This window comes from Nerophis ophidion, linkage group LG26 (genome assembly GCF_033978795.1).
Source record: "Nerophis ophidion isolate RoL-2023_Sa linkage group LG26, RoL_Noph_v1.0, whole genome shotgun sequence".
In the NCBI taxonomy this organism is placed as follows: Eukaryota; Metazoa; Chordata; class Actinopteri; order Syngnathiformes; family Syngnathidae; genus Nerophis; species Nerophis ophidion.
In genome coordinates this window covers 4,029,999-4,052,711 of record NC_084636.1, presented here as the reverse complement: position 1 = coordinate 4,052,711, position 22,713 = coordinate 4,029,999, and the positions used below count along the sequence as shown (strand labels likewise).

The 22,713-nt window shown below is 38.2% G+C and overlaps 1 protein-coding gene across 1 annotated transcript in view; it reads left to right on the top strand.

The window, feature by feature from the left end:
• Positions 1 to 2,701: 2,701 nt before the first annotated feature.
• The window catches only part of atp1b1a (ATPase Na+/K+ transporting subunit beta 1a), a 61,642-nt gene continuing 41,630 nt past the window's right edge, over positions 2,702 to 22,713 (top strand). The window contains exon 1 of the mRNA XM_061888311.1: positions 2,702 to 2,923. Within this exon, the coding sequence (XP_061744295.1) occupies positions 2,827 to 2,923 (97 nt within the window). The 5' untranslated portion in view covers positions 2,702 to 2,826. The remainder of the gene's footprint in view (positions 2,924 to 22,713) is intronic.

Sequence of the window (22,713 nt, the reverse complement as noted above, 5' to 3'; positions counted from 1 at the left end):
GTTTCACTACTTTTGGTTTGTTCTGTGTGGTGTTTGTGTCTCCTCTCAATTGCTCTGTTTATTGCAGTTCTGAGTGTTGCTGGGTCAGGTTTGCTTTTGGAATTGGATTGCATTGTTATGGTATTGCTGTGTTGTGGTTTGTTGGATTGATTTACAAAAAAAAATAAAAATCGATTTTTTAAAAATGAGAATCGATTCTGAATCGCACAACGTAAACGATTCCATTCGTATTCAAATCGATTTTTTCCCACACCCCTATTGAATATTATAGATCAGTGGTTCTTAAGCTGGGTTCGATCGAACCCTAGGGGTTCGGTGAGTCGGCCTCAGGGGGTTCGGCAGAGGTCAAAACACACCCGACTCATCGTGTAAATACACACTTCTCCCCTATCGGCGTATTACGAATACGGCAACAGCTGACTGATTTGCAGGTGTGTCATTTGTTGTGAGTTTATGCACTGTGTTGGTTTTGTTGTTTGAACAAGCTGATGTTCATGCACGCTTCATTTTGTGCACCAGTAAAAAAAACATGGTAACACTTTAGTACGGGGAACATATTCACCATTAATTAGTTGCTTATTAACATGCAAATTAGTAACATATTGGCTCTTAACTAGTCATTATTAAGTACTTATTAATGCCTTATTTAGCATGGCCTTATTATAACCCTAACCCTTTAACCCTGACCCTGACAAATAACTGTGAATTGAGTCTTTTTGACTTAGAACAGGGGTCACCAACCTTTTTGAAAGCAAGAGCTACTTCTGGGGTACTGATTAATGCGAAGGGCTACCAGTTTGATACACACTTAAATAAATCGCCAGAAATAGCCAATTTGCTTAATTTACTTTAAATATATATATATATATATATATATATATATATATATATATATATATATATATATATATATATATTAAAAAAAAGGGTATTTCTGTCTGTCATTCCGTTGTACATTTTTTTTCTTTTACGGAAGGTTTTTTGTAGAGAATAAATGATGAAAAAAACACTTAATTTAACGGTTTAAAAGAGGAGAAAACACGAACAAAATGAACATGAAATTTTGAAACATAGTTTATCTTCAATTTCCACTCTTTAAAATTCAAAATTCAACCGAAAAAAAGAAGAGAAAAAATAACTGATTCGAATCTCTTTGAAAAAATTACAAAAATAATTTATGGAACATCATTGGTCATTTTTCCTGATTAAGATTAATTTTAGAATTTTGATGACATGTTTTAAATAGGTTAAAATCCAATCTGCACTTTGTTAGAATATATAACAAATTGGACCAAGCTATATTTCTAACAAAGACAAATTATTATTTCTTCTAGATTTTCCAGAGCAAAAAATGTAAAATAAATTCAACAGACTTTAAAATAAGATTTAAATTTGATTCTACAGATTTTCTACATTTGCCAGAATAATTTTGGGGGAATTTTAAACATAATAAGTTTGAAGAAATATTTCACTAATATTCTTTGTTGAAAAAACAGAAGCTAAAATGAAGAATTAAATTAAAATGTATTTATTATTCTTTACAATAAAATAATAATTAAACATTGATTTAAATTGTCAGGAAAGAAGAGGAAGGAATTGAAAAGGTAAAAAGGTATATGTGTTTAAAAATCCTATAATAATTTTTAAGGTTGTATTTTTTCTCTAAAATTGTCTTTCTGAAAGTTATAAGAACCAAAGTAAAAAAAATTATAAATTTATTTAAACAAGTGAAGACCAAGTCTTTCAAATATTTTCCTGGATTTTCAAATTCTATTTGAGTTTTGTCTCTCTTAGAATTAAAAATGTCCAGCAAAGCGAGACCAGCTTGCTAGTAAATAAATACAATTAGAAAAATAGAGGCAGCTCACTGGTAAGTGGGGCGGTATAGCTCGGTTGGTAGAGTGGCCGTGCCAGCAACTTGAGGGTTGCAGGTTCGATTCCCGCTTCAGCCATCCTAGTCACTGTCGTTGTGTCCTTGGGCAAGGCACTTTACCCACGTACTCCCAGTGCCACCCACACTGGTTTAAATGTAACTTAGATATTGGGTTTCACTATGTAAGGCGCTTTGAGTTACTAGAGAAAAGTGCTATATAAATATAATTCACTATTTGAGCTATTTTTAGAACAGGCCAGCGGGCGACTCATCTGGTCCTTACGGGCGACCTGGTGCCCGCGGGCACCGCGTTGGTGACCCCTGACTTAGAATATGTTCCCCTAGTGTCCAAATAACTCTAAATTAAGTCTTTGTTACTTAGAATATGTTCCCCATACTAAAATGTTAGCAAAAACATATAACTTTGTCTTGAATTTGAAAAAAATGTGGAGTCCTTTGCCATGGGTAGGGCAGACCCGTGGCAACCCATGGCACATCAGCTCAGATTTATCCGAGAGCCAGATGCAGTCATCAAAAGAGCCACAGGTTCCCTACCTCTGCTTAATCAATGTTGAATATTATAAATAAAAGTTTTGGAAAAAAAAAAAAAAAAAAAACCTGTTGCAGAACGACTATAATTACTCGACGTTTTAAGTGGGTTCAAAGCAGAGCCCCTAGCCCCGCCCCCAAAACCCCTCCTTGGCGTGACGTCATAAAGCAACACCACTCAGTGATTCGCTCCCGCGCATGGAGAGAGAGAGAGAGAGAGAGAGAGAGAGAGAGAGAGAGAGAGAGAGAGAGAGAGAGAGAGAGAGAGAGAGAGAGAGAGGGGCAAGAAGCAGACAAATTGTCTTTTTGCGGTGTCTGCTGATCAGTGCGCACACAGTCCGCGGGCTTGAAGAAAAGAAGCAAGAAGACAGAAAAAGTGTGATCGTAGCCGGCATCTTGTCAGCATGTCGGGGAACAACAAGGAGGCGGACGGCGGCTGGAGGACATTCGTGTGGAATTCGGAGAAGAAAGAGTTTCTGGGTCGAACTGGCGTCAGTTGGAGTGAGTTGTGACTTCTATTAGCTTGTTAGCTTAGCTGCTTCTTCTACTTCTTCTTTCGCGCTAACTCTTAAAAAAAAAAAAAAATCTTTTTTCTGGGACTCGGCGTCCATTTTCTGGTGTTTGCGAGCACCTGTTCGAGCTCCGAGCTGCGTCGTGACTTGTTTCCCCCCCCTGCTATCTGCGTTTATTCATCATTTCTGTGTCGTTTTATCTATCATCGCCAAGTCCGTCCACAGCAACTTTTTTTTTTTTTTAAAAGGCGATGATTGAATTAATTTTTTTTTTAACAATTTAACGTTCAATGACGATGAAGGGCGTCATTGATTTTTTTTTTTTTTTTTTTTTTACCGAGCAGACGGAAAAAGGTCACGTCTGAAGGACGGGACTTTTTCCCCCACTTAAGCCGAAGGTGAAAGTTGTTTGGTCGGAGTCTGAATCTCTCCTCCAGATGGTCGCAAGCTTTACAACTCAAAGAGCCGTTTTGCCCCTTTTCCATACTTGCCAACCCTCCCGGATTTTCCGGGAGACTCCCGAAATTCAACACCTCTCCTGAAAACCTCCCGGAACAAATTTGCTCCCGAAATTCAGGCGGATTTGGAGGCCACGCTCCCTCCAGCTCCATGCGGACCAGAGTGACGTGTATAAGGATCGTGTCTGCCCAATGACGTTCTAACTGTAGAATGATCGAGGGCGAGTTCTTGGTTTTTTAGGTGAGTTTATTGTTAGGCAGTTTAAGCACCTTTAAGACTGTTACCAATATGCGCCACACTGTGAACCCACACCAAACAAGAATGGCAAACACATTTCGGGAAAAAATCCGCACTATAACCATTTACCATCAGTGGCCTAGTGGTTAGAGTAACGTGTATAAAGAGCGTGTCTGCCCAATGACGTTCTAACTGTAGAATTGATCGAGGGTGAGTTCTTGGTTTCTTATGTGGGTTTATTGTCAGGCAGTTTAAGCAACTTTGAGACTGTTACTAATATGCGCTACGCTGCGAACCCACACCAAACAAGAATGGCAAACACATTTCGGGAAAAAATCCGCACTATAACCATTTACCATGAATTGATTAACGTGGACTCCGACTTAAACAAGTTGAAAAACTTATTCGGGTGTTACCATTTAGTGAACAATTGTACGGAATATGTACTGAACTGTGCAATCTACTAATAAAAGTATCAATCAATCAAAAACACAACATAAAAAATACCCAGAATCCCATGTATCCCTAACTCGTCCAGGCTACATTATACACCCAGCTACCACCAACCCAACCCTCCGTGCGTAGGTTGAGGTGGGCGGGGTTTGGGGCTAACGGGGGTGTATAATGTAGCTCGGAAGAGTACTTACTACTACAACTCAGTGGCCTAGTGGTTAGAGTGACGTGTATAAAGAGCGTGTGTGCCCAATGACGTTCTAACTGTAGAATTGATCGAGGGCGAGTTTTTGGTTTCTTATGTGGGTTTATTGTTAGGAAGTTTAAACAACTTTAAGACTGTTACTAATATGCGCCGCACTGTGAACCCACACCAAACAAGAATGGCAAACAAATTTTGGGAAAAAATCCGCACTATAACCATTTACCATGAATTGATTAACGTGGACCTCGACTTAAACAAGTTGAAAAACTTACAATTGTACGGAATATGTACTGAACTGTGCAATCTACTACTAAAAGTATCAATCAATCAAAAACACAACATAACAAATACCCAGAATCCCATGTATCCCTAACCCGTCCAGGCCACATTATACACCCAGCTACCACCAACCCAACCCTCCTCCCACCCCTCCGTGCGTCGGTTGAGGTGGGCGGGGTTTGGTGCTAACGGGGGTGTATAATGTAGCTCGGAAGAGTACTTACTACTACAACTCAGTGGCCTAGTGGTTAGAGTGACGTGTATAAAGAGCGTGTCTGCCCAATGACGTTCTAACTGTAGAATTGATCGAGGGTGAGTTCTTTGTTTCTTATGTTGGTTTATTTTTAGGCAGTTTAAACAACTTTAAGACTGTTACTAATATGCGCCACACTGCGAACCCACACCAAACAAGAATGGCAAACACATTTCGGGAAAAAATCCGCACTATAACCATTTACCATGAATTGATTAACGTGGACTCTGACCTAAACAAGTTGAAAAACTTATTCGGGTGTTACCATTTAGTGAACAATTGTACGGAATATGTACTGAACTGTGCAATCTACTAATAAAAGTATCAATCAATCAAAAACACAACATAACAAATACCCAGAATCCCATGTATCCCTAACCCATCCAGGCCACATTATACACCCAGCTACCACCAACCCAACCCTCCTCCCACCCCTCTGTGCGTCGGTTGAGGTGGGCGGGGTTTGGTGCTAACGGTGGTGTATAATGTAACTCGGAAGAGTAACTACTACTACAACTCAGTGGCCTAGTGGTTAGAGTGACGTGTATAAAGAGCGTGTCTGCCCAATGACGTTCTAACTGTAGAATGATCGAGGGCGAGTCCTTGGTTTCTTATGTGGGTTTATTTTTAGGCAGTTTAAGCAACTTTAAGACTGTTACTAATATGCGCCACACTGCGAACCACACCAAACAAGAATGGCAAACACATTTCAGGAAAAAATCCGCACTATAATCATTTACCGTAAATTGATTAACGTGGACTCCGACTTAAACAAGTTGAAAAACTTATTCGGGTGTTACCATTTAGTGAACAATTGTACGGAATATGTACTGAACTGTGCAATCTACTAATAAAAGTATCAATCAATCAAAAACACAACATAAAAATACCCAGAACCCCATGTATCCCTAACTATTCAAGGCTACATTATACACCCAGCTACCACCAACCCTCCGTGCGTAGGTTGAGGTGGGCGGGGTTTGGTGCTAACGGGGGTGTATAATGTAGCTCGGAAGAGTACTTACTACTACAACTCAGTGGCCTAGTGGTTAGAGAGACGTGTATAAAGAGCGTGTCTGCCCAATGACGTTCTAACTGTAGAATTGATCAAGGGTGAGTTCTTTGTTTCTTATGTGGGTTTATTTTTAGGCAGTTTAAACAACTTTAAGACTGTTACTAATATGTGCCACACTGCGAACCCACACCAAACAAGAATGGCAAACATTTCGGGAAAAAATCCGCACTATAACCATTTACCATGAATTGATCAACGTGGACTCCGACCTAAACAAGTTGAAAAACTTATTCGGGTGTTATCATTTAGTGAACAATTGTACGGAATATGTACTGAACTGTGCAATCTACTAATAAAAGTATCAATCAATCAAAAACACAACATAAAAATACCCAGAATCCCATGTATCCCTAACTATTCAAGGCTACATTATACACCCAGCTACCACCAACCCAACCCTCCGTGCGTAGGTTGAGGTGGGCGGGGTTTGGTGCTAACGGGGGTGTATAATGTAGCTCGGAAGAGTAACTACTACTACAACTCAGTGGCCTAGTGGTTAGAGTGACGTGTATAAAGAGCGTGTCTGCCCAATGACGTTCTAACTGTAGAATGATCGAGGGCGAGTTCTTGGTTTCTTATGTGGGTTTATTTTTAGGCAGTTTAAGCAACTTTAAGACTGTTACTAATATGCGCCACACTGCGAACCACACCAAACAAGAATGGCAAACACATTTCAGGAAAAAATCCGCACTATAATCATTTACCGTAAATTGATTAACGTGGACTCCGACTTAAACAAGTTGAAAAACTTATTCGGGTGTTACCATTTAGTGAACAATTGTACGGAATATGTACTGAACTGTGCAATCTACTAATAAAAGTATCAATCAATCAAAAACACAACATAAAAATACCCAGAACCCCATGTATCCCTAACTATTCAAGGCTACATTATACACCCAGCTACCACCAACCCAACCCTCCGTGCGTAGGTTGAGGTGGGCGGGGTTTGGTGCTAACGGGAGTGTATAATGTAGCTCGGAAGAGTACTTACTACTACAACTCAGTGGCCTAGTGGTTAGAGAGACGTGTATAAAGAGCGTGTCTGCCCAATGACGTTCTAACTGTAGAATTGATCGAGGGTGAGTTCTTTGTTTCTTATGTGGGTTTATTTTTAGGCAGTTTAAACAACTTTAAGACTGTTACTAATATGTGCCACACTGCGAACCCACACCAAACAAGAATGGCAAACACATTTCGGGAAAAAATCCGCACTATAACCATTTACCATGAATTGATCAACGTGGACTCCGACCTAAACAAGTTGAAAAACTTATTCGGGTGTTACCATTTAGTGAACAATTGTACGGAATATGTACTGAACTGTGCAATCTACTAATAAAAGTATCAATCAATCAAAAACACAACATAACAAATACCCAGAATCCCATGTATCCCTAACTCATCCAGGCTACATTATACACCCAGCTACCACCAAGCCAACCCTCCTCCCACCCCTCTGTGTGTCGGTTGAGGTGGGCGGGGTTTGGTGCTATCGGTGGTGTATAATGTAGCTCGGAAGAGTAACTACTACTACAACTCAGTGGCCTAGTGGTTAGAGTGACGTGTATAAAGAGCGTGTCTGCCCAATGACGTTCTAACTGTAGAATGATCGAGGGCGAGTTCTTGGTTTCTTATGTGGGTTTATTTTTAGGTAGTTTAAGCAACTTTAATAGTGTTACTAATATGCGCCACACTGGGAACCCACACCAAACAACAATGGCAAACACATTTCGGGGAAAAATCCGCACTATAACCATTTACCATGAATTGATTAACGTGTTAACGTGGAACTCCGACTTAAACAAGTTGAAAAACTTAGTCGGGTGTTACCATTTAGTGAACAATTGTACGGAATCAATTAAAAACACAACATAAACACGACATAACAAATATCCAGAATCCCATGTATCCCTAACTCTTCCAGGCTACATTATACACCCAGCTACCACCAACCCAACCCTCCTCCCACCCCTCCGTGCGTAGGTTGAGGTGGGCGGGGTTTGGAAGAGTATCTACTACTACTACTCAGTGGCCTAGCGGTTAGAGTGTCCGCCCCGAGATCGGTAGGTTGTGAGTTCAAATCCCGGCCGAGTCATACTCAGCATTAAGGGTTGGAACACCATAAATGATTCCTGCCCACAGCTGATCAAGGGTGATGGGTCAAATGCAGAAAATAATTTCGCCACATCTAGTATGTGTGTGACAATCATTGGTACTTTAATTTAAGGATGCGTGGGATTCTGGGTATTTGTTCTTTTGTGTTTATGTTATGTTACAGTGCAGATGTTCTCCCGAAATGTGTTTGTCATTCTTGTATGGTGTGGGCTCACAGTGTGGCGCATATTAGTAAGAGTGTTAAAGTTGTTTATATTGCAATGTAACCTGTATGGCTGTTGAACAAGTGTGTGTTGCCGTCCCTTTCGTGTGTTAATAGAGGCTGAATATAACTTGTGACCAGTCGACATGTTGTAGAGGAGGTTAAAGGCATTGCCATCACTGCACACACTCCGTATTGAAGTCCAGGTGAAAGCTGGAGAATGTTATCCCCGGGTGATTTCTGAGAGAAGCATTAAAATCTGAAAAAGTCCCGGAATAGTCGTTGGGGTCGGCCATTTAGCAGCTGAGACACATCAGAGTAATCAAAGAGCCGCATGCGGCTCGGGAGCCGTGGGTTGCCGACCCCTGTCGTAACACGAGACCGCCTGTTACTAAGCCGCTAATTGTCTCTTTTGCTTCTGGTCTTGATGGCCATCCTCGCTACTGTGATTGAAAAAAGTGCGTGTAAATCATATGTTCGCCGTGTGAAAACGCTGCCGTGGAAGCGATCACGACTCACATGTCTCCAAGGGCCCTCCCTCCCTTCCCTCCCTCCTTCCATCGAACACTGCCTTCTTTTTTCCTCTCCCTCCACAACCGCAAACATCGCCCTGTCACTTGTTATTTTTACCCACAAAATGACGCCAATTACCTTCGCATGTACACGGTTTTGTCCGGCATAAAAAAAAAAAATGTTGACCATGAACGCAACAGGTTTGCCCCTGAAGGCATCACGGAGAACTGCAGACGTTGAAGGGAGATGGAGGGGACTTTGAAGCAAAGATGGACACTGTCGCCTTTTATTTCTGTTTAAGTGACGAGCACCGCCCGGAAGATAAGAGTCGAGGTTGTTCAAAGTGGCCAGACTGTCTGTGAACGCACCACAAGTGTGTGAGTGTGTGTGTGCGCGTGCGTGCGGGTTATTATTCTTGTATTTTTTGCCTTCTTGAGACCTAAAGAAGGAAAAGTATCTTGCATATGAGGAGGTGTGAACAAGTGAGGACATAAATGATGGTCCCAATAACATTGCATCTAATAGACAATGTCTCATTTGTGGTGATATCTATCAAAATGAGGGTGGTCCCAAAAAAGGGATTTTTCTAATTGACTGTGTCGCTTTTAAAAAGTGCTCCCCCTCTGGTCAACATATGAAATAACAAGTGTGTGTAAGGAATTGAAATGCGCTCCCTTTGGTCAAAATTAATAAAATGTATATGGAGACATATTGTAATAAAGTAAATAATGAAGACAATAAACAATTCCTAAAAGCTTACCTTTTTTATATTTGATTAGTATGTATATATTAATAATGTTGTAAATACAAATATTTATATATCTAGAAAGGGTGGTCCTAAAGAGGTAGGCATTTTTCAAAGGTCTCAAGAAGGTAAAAAATACAAGTGTGTGTTCTTGTATTTTTTGCCTTCTTGAGACCTAAAGAAGGAAAAGTATCTTGCATATGGGGAGGTGTGAACAAGTGAGGACATAAATGATTGTCCCAATAACATTGCATCTAATAGACCAGGGATAGGGAACCTATGGCTCTAGAGCCAGATGTGGCTCTTTTGATGACTGCATCTGGCTCTCCGATAAATCTGAGCTGACATTGCTTAACACGATAAGTAATGAAGGATTCCACTTGTAATCACAGTGTTAAAAATAACCTTCAAAATATAAAACATTCTCATGCATTTTTATTCCATCCATCCGTTTTCTACCGCACCTGTTCAAGAAGTTGCGTAATGGTGAGAAGTAATTTATTTATTATTGGTTAGTGTGGGACTTGCCCCTCTGGGGGTTCTTCAGACCACCAAGTACCGACATGAGAGCCTGTTTCAGGGTTACAATATTGTTTTATTTTTCAATAAGTCTCTCAGTTGGTGTCCAGCAATTGTATTTTTGTCTTTCGTTCTCGCTCGCGCTCTGGCTCCAGCCCCAACCCTGTCTCTCCTACTGGCTACTGCTTAAAACAGAGCGACAGGTGATTAGATATCAAGGCCCAGGTGGACCATCTAGGCACCTTTCGCTGATTTCGAGGCCTGTCCTGGCACACCCCAGTTCGCTGCAGGCCCGCAGGCCACGCCCCCTCCACAGTTAGCTTCAGAATAACAATGTTATTACAAAGAATAAGAGACCTCTTATACCCTAGAAATTTTGGACTTACTTAAAAATGCACATGTTTAGTTGTGTTCAGAGTTAAATAAATGATAAATGGGTTGTACTTGTATAGCGCTTTTCTACCTTAAGAAAAATATTATATGGCTCTTGTGGAAATTTTGAAATATTTGGCTTTTTGGCTCTCTTTGCCAAAAAGGTTCCCAACCCCTGTAATAGACAATACCTCATTTGTGGTGACATCTATCAAAATGAGGGTGGTCCCAAAAAAGAGGGATTTTTCTAATTGACTGTGTGTCGCTTTTAAAAAGTGCTCCCCCTCTGGTCAACATATGAAACAACAAGTGTGTGTAAGGAATTGAAATGCGCCCCCTTTGGTCAAAATTAATAAAATAAAGATGTATATAGAGACATATTGTTATAAAGTAAATAATGAAGATTGAAAAAAAAATTAAACATAAAATAAAAAAATCCTAAAAGCTTACATTTTTTATATTTGATTAGTATGTATATATTAATAATGTTGTAAATACAAATCTTTATAGATCTAGAAACGGTGGTCCTAAAGAGGTAGGCATTTTTCAAAGGTCTCAAGAAGGTAAAAAATACAAGTGTGTGTTCTTGTATTTCTAGCCTTCTTGAGACATGAAGAAGGAAAGGTATCTTCCATATGAGGAGGTGTGAAGAAGTGATGACATAAAGGATGGTCCCAATAACATTGCATCTAATAGTCACCACAAATGAGACATTGTCTATCGAAAAGAGGGTGGTCCCAAAAAGGAGGGATTTTTCAAATGGACAGGGGTCAACATATGAAATAACAAGTGTGTGTAAGAAATTGAAATGCTCCCCCTTTGGTAAAAAAATATTAAAAAAAAAAACAACAAAAAAAACTATGTATATAGAGATATATTGTAATAACGAAGTAAATAATGCAGATTGCAAACGCTTTTAAAAGTGCTCCCCCTCTGGTCAACATATGAAATAACAAGTGTGTGTAAGGAATTGAAATGCGCCCCCTTTGGTCAAAATTAATAAAATAAAGATGTATATAGAGACATATTGTAATAAAGTAAATAATGAAGATTGAAAAACAATTACAAACATAAAATAAAAAAATCCTAAAAGCTTACCTTTTTTATATTTGATTAGTATGTTTATATTATTAATGTTGTAAAAACAAATCTTTATATATCTAGAAAGGGTGGTCCTAAAGAGGTAGGCATTTTTCAAAGGTCTCAAGAAGGTAAAAAATACAAGTGTGTGTTCTTGTATTTCTAGCCTTCTTGAAACATGAAGAAGGAAAGGTATCTTCCATATGAGGAGGTGTGAAGAAGTGATGACATAAAGGATGGTCCCAATAACATTGCATCTAATAGTCACCACAAATGAGACATTGTCTATCGAAAAGAGGGTGGTCCCAAAAAGGAGGGATTTTTCAAATGGACAGGGGTCAACATATGAAATAACAAGTGTGTGTAAGAAATTGAAATGCTCCCCCTTTGGTAAAAAATTATTTAAAAAAAAAAACTATGTATATAGAGATATATTGTAATAACGAAGTAAATAATGCAGATTGCAAACGCTTTTAAAAGTGCTCCCCCTCTGGTCAACATATGAAATAACAAGTGTGTGTAAGGAATTGAAATGCGCCCCCTTTGGTCAAAATTAATAAAATAAAGATGTATATAGAGACATATTGTAATAAAGTAAATAATGAAGATTGAAAAACAATTACAAACATAAAATAAAAAAATCCTAAAAGCTTACCTTTTTTATATTTGATTAGTATGTATATATTAATAATGTTGTAAAAACAAATCTTTATATATCTAGAAAGGGTGGTCCTAAAGAGGTAGGCATTTTTCAAAGGTCTCAAGAAGGTAAAAAATACAAGTGTGTGTTCTTGTATTTCTAGCCTTCTTGAGACATGAAGAAGGAAAGGTATCTTCCATATGAGGAGGTGTGAAGAAGTGATGACATAAAGGATGGTCCCAATAACATTGCATCTAATAAACAATGTCTCATTTGTGGTGACTATCAAAAAGAGGGTGGTCCCAAAAAAGGAGGGATTTTTCAAATGGACAGGGGTCAACATATGAAATAACAAGTGTGTGTAAGAAATTGAAATACGCCCTCTTTGGTCAAAATTATTTAAAAACAAAAACTATGTATATAGAGATATATTGTAATAACTTGAAGTAAATAATGCAGATTAAAAACGCTTTTAAAAGTGCTCCCCCTCTGGTCAACATATGAACTAACAGGTGTGAGTAAGAAATTGAAATGCGTCCCTTTGGCCAAAATGTATGAAATAAATAATAATGTATATAGAGACATACTGTAATAACGAAGTAAATAATTTAGATTAAAAATCAATTACCAACCTAAAACAAAAAATACCTAAAAGCTTACCTTTTTTATATTTGCATATTATGTATATAATATTAATTTTGTAAATACAAATCTTTATATATCTAAAAAGGATGGTCCTAAAGAAGTAGGCATTTTTCAAAAGGTCTCAAGAAGGTACGAAATAAAATAATGTGTGTGTGTTCTGGTATTTCTAGCCTTCTTGAGACATGAAGAAAGTAAAGTATGTTCCATATGAGGAGGTGTGAAGAAGTGATGACATAAATGATGGCCCCAATAACATTGCATCTAATAGACAATGTCTCCTTTGTGGTGATATCCATAAAAATGAGAATGATCCCAAAAAGGAGGGATTGTTCACATTGACTGTGTGTCGCTTTTAAAAGTGCTCCCCCTCTGGTAAACATATGAAATAACAAGTGTGTGTAAAAAATTGAAAAGAAAAATGAACTGAAAGCAGTCTTTTGCTCACAATGTTTTTCTTTTCAAATTGAGAACAACTTTATCATATTTCTGTTTCTGTAATGTTGCCATGTTTTCTCGTAAAATTGTTTCTTTTTCATGCAAAACCGTGACATTTGTCATATATAATTCTCACATTTATCACAATATTGCCATTTTTTTGTTCTTGTAAAATAGGGAAATTTTTGGAGTAAAATAATGACTTTTGTCATATTTTTGCCAAGTGAAATTCTGATTATTATTATAATATTGCCAACATTTTACAGTTTTCTTATAATATTGTGACTTTTGTCAAGTAAAATGACAACTCTTTTCATAAAGGTGCCAAAATGTCGAGCTTTTCTTTTAAAATTTGCGACTGTTATTGAGTAAAATTCCAACTTTTATCATAACATTGCATACGTGTTCAGTTTTTCTTGTGAAATTTTGACCTTTTTCTTGTGAAATTCCAACTCATTTTTCACAACAAGCTTTTTTGTATTTGCATAGTATTTATGTATTACTAATGTTGTAAATACACATCTCGGAAAGGGTGGTCCTAAAGAGGGAGGCATTTTTCTCAGGTCTCAAGAAGATAAATACAAGAATGTGTGTGTGTGTGTGTGTGTGTGTGTGTGTGTGTTCACACACTGCTGCTGCAGTCTGGCGGGGGAGGGGCTTTTCCATTTGAGTTGTTCCAGGTTGTTGTTCCTGTTCCAGTACGTAAACACTACTTACTTACTAGTTATTATAAAACAACAAACCACGCATTTATCCAAAAGTCCACTTTTTTTTGTTTGCGTTTTGGAAAAGTTGAGCAGGCTGTCGATTGATTGTTTTAGTATCGATTAGTTTGTTCGATTAATGGTCATCGGATGACACACTTTACAGCACGCCTGGGCAATTATTTTGACTTGAGGGGGGGCAGATTTAGAGACCAAATTTGTCTGGGGGCCGGTGTATATATTTATTTACTGTAACAATAATAACGGTAATCATTTTAGTGACAGTAACCATGATATGACATTTTTGTATCGTTATATTACATGTGCGAAAACCAACCGTATTTCCTTGAATTGCCGCCGGGGCGCTAATTAATTTAAAACCTCTTCTCACTCCGGCACTTACCAAAGGCATGCAGTAAATTTAGGCCTGCGCTTAAAAATTTGAGTGTGATGTAAGGATACCATCATGAAAAGCACATTTAATAAAACAAAGGTTATTATGGTCTTACCTTTACTTAAAAATGAAGACCATGCGCAGCTCCTTCTGATCAAAGGCATCGATAACTTGTTTATAGAAGTCTTTCTTATCTTTCTTCAGTTTTAAAAGTCTGTTTCGATGGAGATCTTCTTTAATTAACAGTACGTTTTTATCAAATAAATCAATCCACTCCTATAAAATCGGTGACTAATGAGGATAAGCGTTATAGAAAACATATAAATAATTATAGTTTTACAAACAAAACCATGTAAAATAAATAAAAAGGATGCGACCAATTAGTATCAGCTGATTTTTTTGTGTGAAAAAGTATGTTGCCAATGATTAAAGTCGATCCCCTTTGGCCGATACTTGATCTAATTTTAATCCCCCCGGCTGACAGCACCTAATGTTGTATGTCCATACACAGTGTGCAGCCACTTGCCCAAGTAAATTTTTACCCCCTCCAATTTGGCAAGTAATACGTCCGTTACAAATATTGGTATCACTGGAAGATGAGGCTAAATAAACATGTTACGCACCAAGTAAGAACAAGAAGGCTGACAAGTTGAAAAACTTATTGGGGTGTTGCCTTTAGAGGTCAATTGTACAGAATATTACTGTACTGTGCAAACTACTAATAAAAGTTTCAATCAATCAAACCCTGAAGCTGCTTCAAGCAAGAGAAGACACAGGTGCTTGGTAAAGTTTAAGAAGTCTAGCAGCAGAAAGTGAGCAGTTATTGACAGAAAATGAATAAGATGGTGAGTAGCGACCAGGCGGTGGTGGTGTCGATAACAATGGTATCAGTCCGACATGATTAGACAGATTAATTTTTTAAAATCCTTGGACATAAGATTACTTGACGGCAATAACCAAAGTAGATGGAAATTTAGTTTTTTGTTTACCGTATTTCCTTGAATTGCCGCCGGGTATATAGTATGCGCCTGCCTAGAATTACTGCCGGGTCAAACTCGTTTCGCAAAATAATTAGCATATGCCTAGAATTTCCACCGGGTCAAACTCGTCACGTCACGAGTGACACTTCACCTGTCATCATTTTCAAAATGGAGGAGGCTGATTTCAATCATTTGAAATCGCATAAAGGGAAGAAGATTAAGAGCTATTCAGTAGGATTTAAGGTCCAAGCTATTGAAGATGCTAAAAAGAACAGTAAGCAGCTATGTTTTATTAATATACCGCAGCTGCGTGTGTCAAATATGAGTCATTAAATGACTCCCGCCTCCTGGTGGTAGAGGGCGCTAGTGATCCTTCTTGCGACTACTAGGCTGCAGAAGAAGTGACAACAAGCAGCAAGAGTGAGCAGCGATCATTTATTTTTTCCTCTCGCTTGCACTTTTAACATGGAGGATTACATATCTAAAATAAAACAGTTTTCTAAACTGGACTTTCAATCGAAGCAGGAGGTAATAAAGTAAGATCTCCATCGAGACAGAGACTTTTACTATAAACAAGTTATCGATGCTTTTGATCAGAAGGAGCTGCGCATGGACTTCATTTATAAGTAAAGGTAAGACCATAATAAAGTTGTTTTTTTTTTATTAAATGTGCTTTTCATCAATCAATCAATCAATTAATGTTTACTTATATAGCCCTAAATCACTAGTGTCTCAAAGGGCTGCACAAACCACAACACAAACCACTACGACATCCTCGGTAGGCCCACATAAGGGCAAGGACAACTCACACCCATTGGGACGTCGGTGTTGGGTGTAAGGATGGTATCCTTACATCACACTCAAATTTATAAGCGCAGGCCTAAATTTACCGCATGCCTTTGGTAAGCGCCGGAGTGAGAAGGGGTTTTAAATGAATTAGCACCCCGGCGGAAATTTACGGAAATACGGTACTTATTGTGTACTATATACGTTTTAATACAAGCGAAAAGGGAGCTAGTTTAAATGTTGTGTTGACATTGTTCCCTCACATTATTACATTAAAACATTTCCTGTTAATACATGTGACCAGTGGCAGCCGTGTAGAACCTTGACCGGATTGGTTGAAGTTTATTTTGAAAACATATTGTTTTAATATGCTACGTCACATATTTTTGTGGTGTCCAAACTTTCCACTGAGAGCCACACACTGGAAAATGAAAGCATGTGGGGGCCCATTTGGATATTTCATTTTTAAAATGTCTTGGGGACCCAAAGGGGTCTCAGTCAATAAAGTCTTTAAAAATACGTACTATAAGGTGAATCATGTAAACAATTGTTTTCATTATAATAGTAACACAGATCGGATCAGTCTAAACGCTCCAAAGTGCTTCAAATCACATCTTTTCACGTTGGATTCAGGCCACACAGACGGTAGTTTGAATCCCATAACCTGATATTTTCATATGTGACTGCAGTCTCAACGACAACGCGACTCGAATGCGACTTTTACGTCACCTTTGGTGGAGCTTTGTCATTTGTGTGTGCAGGAAAATACGCCGCATGCCAGCAGAAGTGGTTACCATGACAACATCCGGTTTTAAGAAGCCCTGTTTCAGGGACAATTTGGCAGACAAATTTTCAGATAATAGACTACATGTAATACAATGTATGTATATATATATATATATATATATATATATATATATTACGCATTTAAATTCTAAAGAAATACCGATTGTTCAAAGACACACACACTGGGGCAAAAAAGTATTTAGTCAGCCGCCGATTGTGCAAGTTCTCCCACTTAAAATGATGACAGAGGTCTGTGATTTCCATCATAGGTACACTTCAACTGTGAGAGACAGAATGTGAAAAAAATCCAGGAATTCACATTGTAGAAATTTTAAAGAATTTATTTGTAAATTATGGTGGAAAATAAGTATTTGGTCAACCATTCAAAGCTCTCACTGATGGAAGGAGGTTTTGGCTCAAAATCTCACGATACATGGCCCCATTCATTCTTTCCTTAACACGGATCAATCGTCCTGTCCCCTTAGCAGAAAAACAGCCCCAAAGCATGATGTTTCTACCTCGATGCTTCACAGTAGGTATGGTGTTCTTGGGATGCAACTCAGTATTCTTCTTCCTCCAAGTTTATACCAAAGAGTACTATTTTGGTTTCATCTGACCACATGACATTCTCCCATGTGCTCTCTGGCAAACTTCAGACGGGCCTGGACATGCACTGGCTTAAGCAGGGGGACACGTCTGGCACTGCAGGATATGATTCCCTGTCGGTATAGTGTGTTACTGATGGTAACCTTTGTTACTTTGGTCCTAGCTCTCTGCAGGTCATTCACCAAGTCCTCCCGTGTGGTTCTGGGATTTTTGCTTTCCGTTCTCATGATCATTTTGACCCCACGGGATGAGATCTTGCGTGGAGCCCCAGATTGAGGGAGATTATCAGTGGTCTTGTATGTCTTCCATTTTCTGATAATTGCTCCCACAGTTGATTTTTTTCACACCAAGCTGCTTGCCTATTGTAGATTCACTCTTCCCAGTCTGGTGCAGGTCTACAATTCTTTTCCTGGTGTCCTTCGACAGCTTTTTGGTCTTGGCCATAGTGGAGTTTGGAGTCTGACTGTTTGAGGCAGTGGACAGGTGTCTTTTATACAGATAACGAGTTCAAACAAGTGCCATTAATACAGGTAATGAGTGGAGGACAGAAGAGCTTCTTAAAGAGGTCTGTGAGAGCCAGAGATCTTCCTTGTTTGAAGTGACCAAATACTTATTTTCCACCGTCATTTACAAATAAATTCTTTAAAATTCCTGGATTTTTTTTCCACATTCTGTCTCTCACAGTTGAAGTGTACCTATGATGAAAATTACAGACCTCTGTCATCATTTTAAGTGGGAGAACTTGCACAATCGGTGGCTGACTAAATACTTTTTTGTCCCACTGTATATATATATATATATATATATATATATATATATATATATATATAACATATTTCCTTGAATTGCCGCGGGGGCGCAATTAATTTAAAACCTCTTCTCAATCCTGCACTTACCAAATGCATGCGGTAAAAGTAAGCATGCGCTAATTATTTTAATACCTCTTCTCACTCTGGCACTTACCAAATGCATTCAGTAAATATTTGAGTGTGATGTAAGTTTGGACCTTAAATCCTACTGAATAGCTTTTAATCTTATGCAATTTTGAATTACCGGTATTGAAATCATCCTACTCCATTCTGAAAATGATGACAGGGGAAGTGTCACTCGTGACATCACGAGTTTGACCAGGCGGTAATACTAAGCATACATTAATTATTTTGCAAAGTGAGTTTGACCCGGCAGTAATTCTAGTCAGGCGCATACTATATATACCCTGCGGCATTTCAATGAAATACGGTATATTTATTAGGGGTGTAACGGTACACAAACATTTCGGTTCGGTACGTACCTCGGTTTAGAGGTCACGGTTCGGGTCATTTTCGGTACAGTAAGAAAACAAAATATAATTTTTTGGGTTATTTATCAAATTTGTAAACAATGGCATTATCCTTTTAACATTGGGAACACTATAATAATTATGCCCACGTTAATCCACATTAAACTGCCTCAAATTGTTGCTCAGATTAAATAAAATGACAAAACTTTTCTTTCTTCTACATATAAAAACTGCAACATTAAACAGATTCAAGTTAACTCATCATGCTTAATTTATTACAGCATTTGGGAAGCATGTAGTTGATTTTTATTATGTAAATGTTATACTTTTATCAACATGTGATAGCAGGGACCCTGCCATTCAAAACTAGGCTGCTACATTACTAATGATTAATGTAACTATAGCTGAAAAAATTGTACAATAGCAATAGGAGAGACTATTCATCCCTGAACACCATGGAGTTCATGTAGGCTTAATGATGCACTTACATTATTATATCACTAGCATACACACGCACGCACACACACACACACACACACACTGCACAATGGGCTAACACACACACCGCAAAATGAGCTAAAGTTACGCTAAAAGTTAATTAGCCTTCACCTCAAGCCAGGACTGCGAGCGAGCTGAGCTGAGCTGCAGTTTGTTTCTAGAACGTCATCTAGAATGTTGACTGGGAGGTGTTTATTATAATTTGGGGAAAGTCCGCTACTCACCTGTTAAACACCTATCTGCTCGACGCTGAAGCGCTGACTACATGCGCTCTGAAAACGCACTGCTGATTGGTTGTTACCGCTCTGAATACGCACTGCTGATTGACTGTTACCGCTATGGTTGTAACCATACAGATGGTTGTGTGGGTGGGACAATGCTGGGTGCTGTGTCGGAGACAGAGGCAGAAAGCAGAGCAGCTTGTTAAGACTTTAGCTTAGGCGTCTATTTCATATGTTCATGTGGAAACTCGTTCGGTACACCTGCGCACAAAACCGAAACCCCAGTACCGAAACGGTTCAATACAAATACACGTACTGTTACACTCCTAGTAAAAAGTGTTACATTGTGTGTTATAAGCAGAAACATGGCGTAGAAAGTGTTACATTATGTGTTTGAACAAGAAACATGGCGTAGTGTTACTTTGTGTGTTTGAGGCAGAAACATGGCGTAGAAAGTGTTACATTATGTGTTTGAACCAGAAACATAGCGTAGAAAGTGTTACTTTGTGTGTTTGAAGCAGAAACATGGCGTAGAAAGTGTTAAATTATGTGTTTGAACCAGAAACATGGCGTAGAAAGTGTTACTTTGTGTGTTTGAAGCAGAAAAATGGCATAAAAAGTGTTACATTATGTGTTTGAAGCAGAAACATGGCGTAGAAAGTGTTACATTATGTGTTTGAACCAGAAACATGGTGTAGCAAGTGTTAAATTGTGTGTTTGAACCAGAAACAGGGCTTAGAAAGTGTTACATTGTGTTTGAAGTAGAAACATGGTGTACGAGTGTTACATGATGTGTTTGAACAAGAAACATGGCGTAGAAAGTGTTACATTATGTGTTAGAAGCAGAAAAATTGCGTAGAAAGTGTTACATTGTGTGTTTGAACCAGAAACATGGTGTAGAAAGTGTTACATTATGTGTTTGAAGTAAAAACATGGCGTAGAAAGTATTACTTTGTGTGTTTGAAGCAGACACATGGCGTAGAAAGTGTTACATTATGTGTTTGAAGCAGAAACATAGTGTAGAAAGTGTTACTTTGTGTGTTTGAAGCAGAAACATGGCGTAAAAAGTGTTACTTTGTGTGTTTGAAGCAGAAACATGGCTTATAAAGTATTACATTATGTGTTAGAAGCAGAAACATGGTGTAGAAAGTGTTACTTTGTGTGTTTGAAGCAGAAACATGGCGTAGAAAGTGTTACTTCTTGTGTTTGAAGCAGAAACATGGCTTATAAAGTATTACATTATGTGTTAGAAGCAGAAACATGGCGTAGAAAGTGTTACTTTGTGTGTTTGAAGCTGAAACATGACATAGAAAGTGTTACATTGTGTTAGAAGCAGAAACATGGCGTAGAAAGTGTTAAATTGTGTGTTTGAACCAGAAACAGGGCTTAGAAAGTGTTATTGTTTGAACCAGAAACATGGTGTAGAAAGTGTTCCATTGTGTTAGAAGTAGAAACATGGTGTACAAGTGTTACATGATGTGTTTGGACAAGAAACATGGCGTAGAAAGTGTTACATTATGTGTTAGAAGCAGAAAAATCACGTAGAAAGTGTTACATTGTGTGTTTGAACCAGAAACATGGTGTAGAAAGTGTTACATTATGTGTTTGAAGTAAAAACATGGCGTAGAAAGTATTACTTTGTGTGTTTGAAGCAGAAACATGGCGTAGAAAGTGTTACATTGTGTTTGAAGCAGAAACATGGTGTAGAAAGTGTTACTCTGTGTGTTTGAAGCAGAAACATGGTGTAGAAAGTGTTACTTTGTGTGTTTGAAGCAGAAACATGGCTTATAAAGTATTACATTGTGTTAGAAGCAGAAACATGGCGTAGAAAGTGTTACATTTTGTGTTTGAAGCAGAAACATGGCTTATAAAGTATTACATTATGTGTTAGAAGCAGAAACATGGCGTAGAAAGTGTTACATTTTGTGTTTGAAGCAGAAACATGGCGTAGAAAGTGATTGTGTTTGAAGTAGAAACATGGCGTAGAAAGTGTTACATTGTGTGTTTGAAGTAGAAACATGGCATAGAAAGTGTTACATTGTGTGTTTGAAGTAGAAATATGGCGTAGAAAGTGATTATGTGTTTGAAGCAGAAACATGGCGTAGAAAGTGTTACATTGTGTTTGAAGCAGAAACATGGTGTAGAAAGTGTTACTTTGTGTGTTTGAAGCAGAAACATGGCGTAGAAAGTGTTACTTTGTGTGTTTGAAGCAGAAACATGGCTTATAAAGTATTACATTGTGTTAGAAGCAGAAACATGGCGTAGAAAGTGTTACTTTGTGTGTTTGAAGCAGAAACATGGCTTATAAAGTATTACATTATGTGTTAGAAGCAGAAACATGGCGTAGAAAGTGTTACATTTTGTGTTTGAAGCAGAAACATGGCGTAGAAAGTGATTGTGTTTGAAGTAGAAACATGGCGTAGAAAGTGTTACATTGTGTGTTTGAAGTAGAAACATGGCATAGAAAGTGTTACATTGTGTGTTTGAAGTAGAAATATGGCGTAGAAAGTGATTATGTGTTTGAAGCAGAAACATGGTGTAGAAAGTGTTACATTGTGTTTGAAGCAGAAACATGGTGTAGAAAGTGTTACCTTGTGTGTTTGAAGCAGAAACATGGCGTAGAAAGTGTTACTTCTTGTGTTTGAAGCAGAAACATGGCTTATAAAGTATTACATTATGTGTTAGAAGCAGAAACATGGCGTAGAAAGTGTTACTTCTTGTGTTTGAAGCAGAAACATGGCTTATAAAGTGTTACTTCTTGTGTTTGAAGCAGAAACATGGCTTATAAAGTATTACATTATGTGTTAGAAGCAGAAACATGGCGTAGAAAGTGTTACTTTGTGTGTTTGAAGCAGAAACATGGCTTATAAAGTATTACATTATGTGTTAGAAGCAGAAACATGGCGTAGAAAGTGTTACATTTTGTGTTTGAAGCAGAAACATGGCGTAGAAAGTGATTGTGTTTGAAGCAGAAACATGGCGTAGAAAGTGTTACATTGTGTGTTTGAAGTAGAAACATGGCATAGAAAGTGTTACATTGTGTGTTTGAAGTAGAAACATGGCATAGAAAGTGTTACATTGTGTGTTTGAAGTAGAAACATGGCGTAGAAAGTGATTATGTGTTTGAAGCAGAAACATGGCGTAGAAAGTGTTACATTGTGTGTTTGAGGTATAAACATGGGCATGTGGGAACCACTTAAAATGGCAGTTGCTCTTCAAAAGGCATCGACAGGAAAAAAACCCCGCTGTGGTCACATGTTGCTGAGTAGTTGCAGTTGCACGCTACTATCTCCAC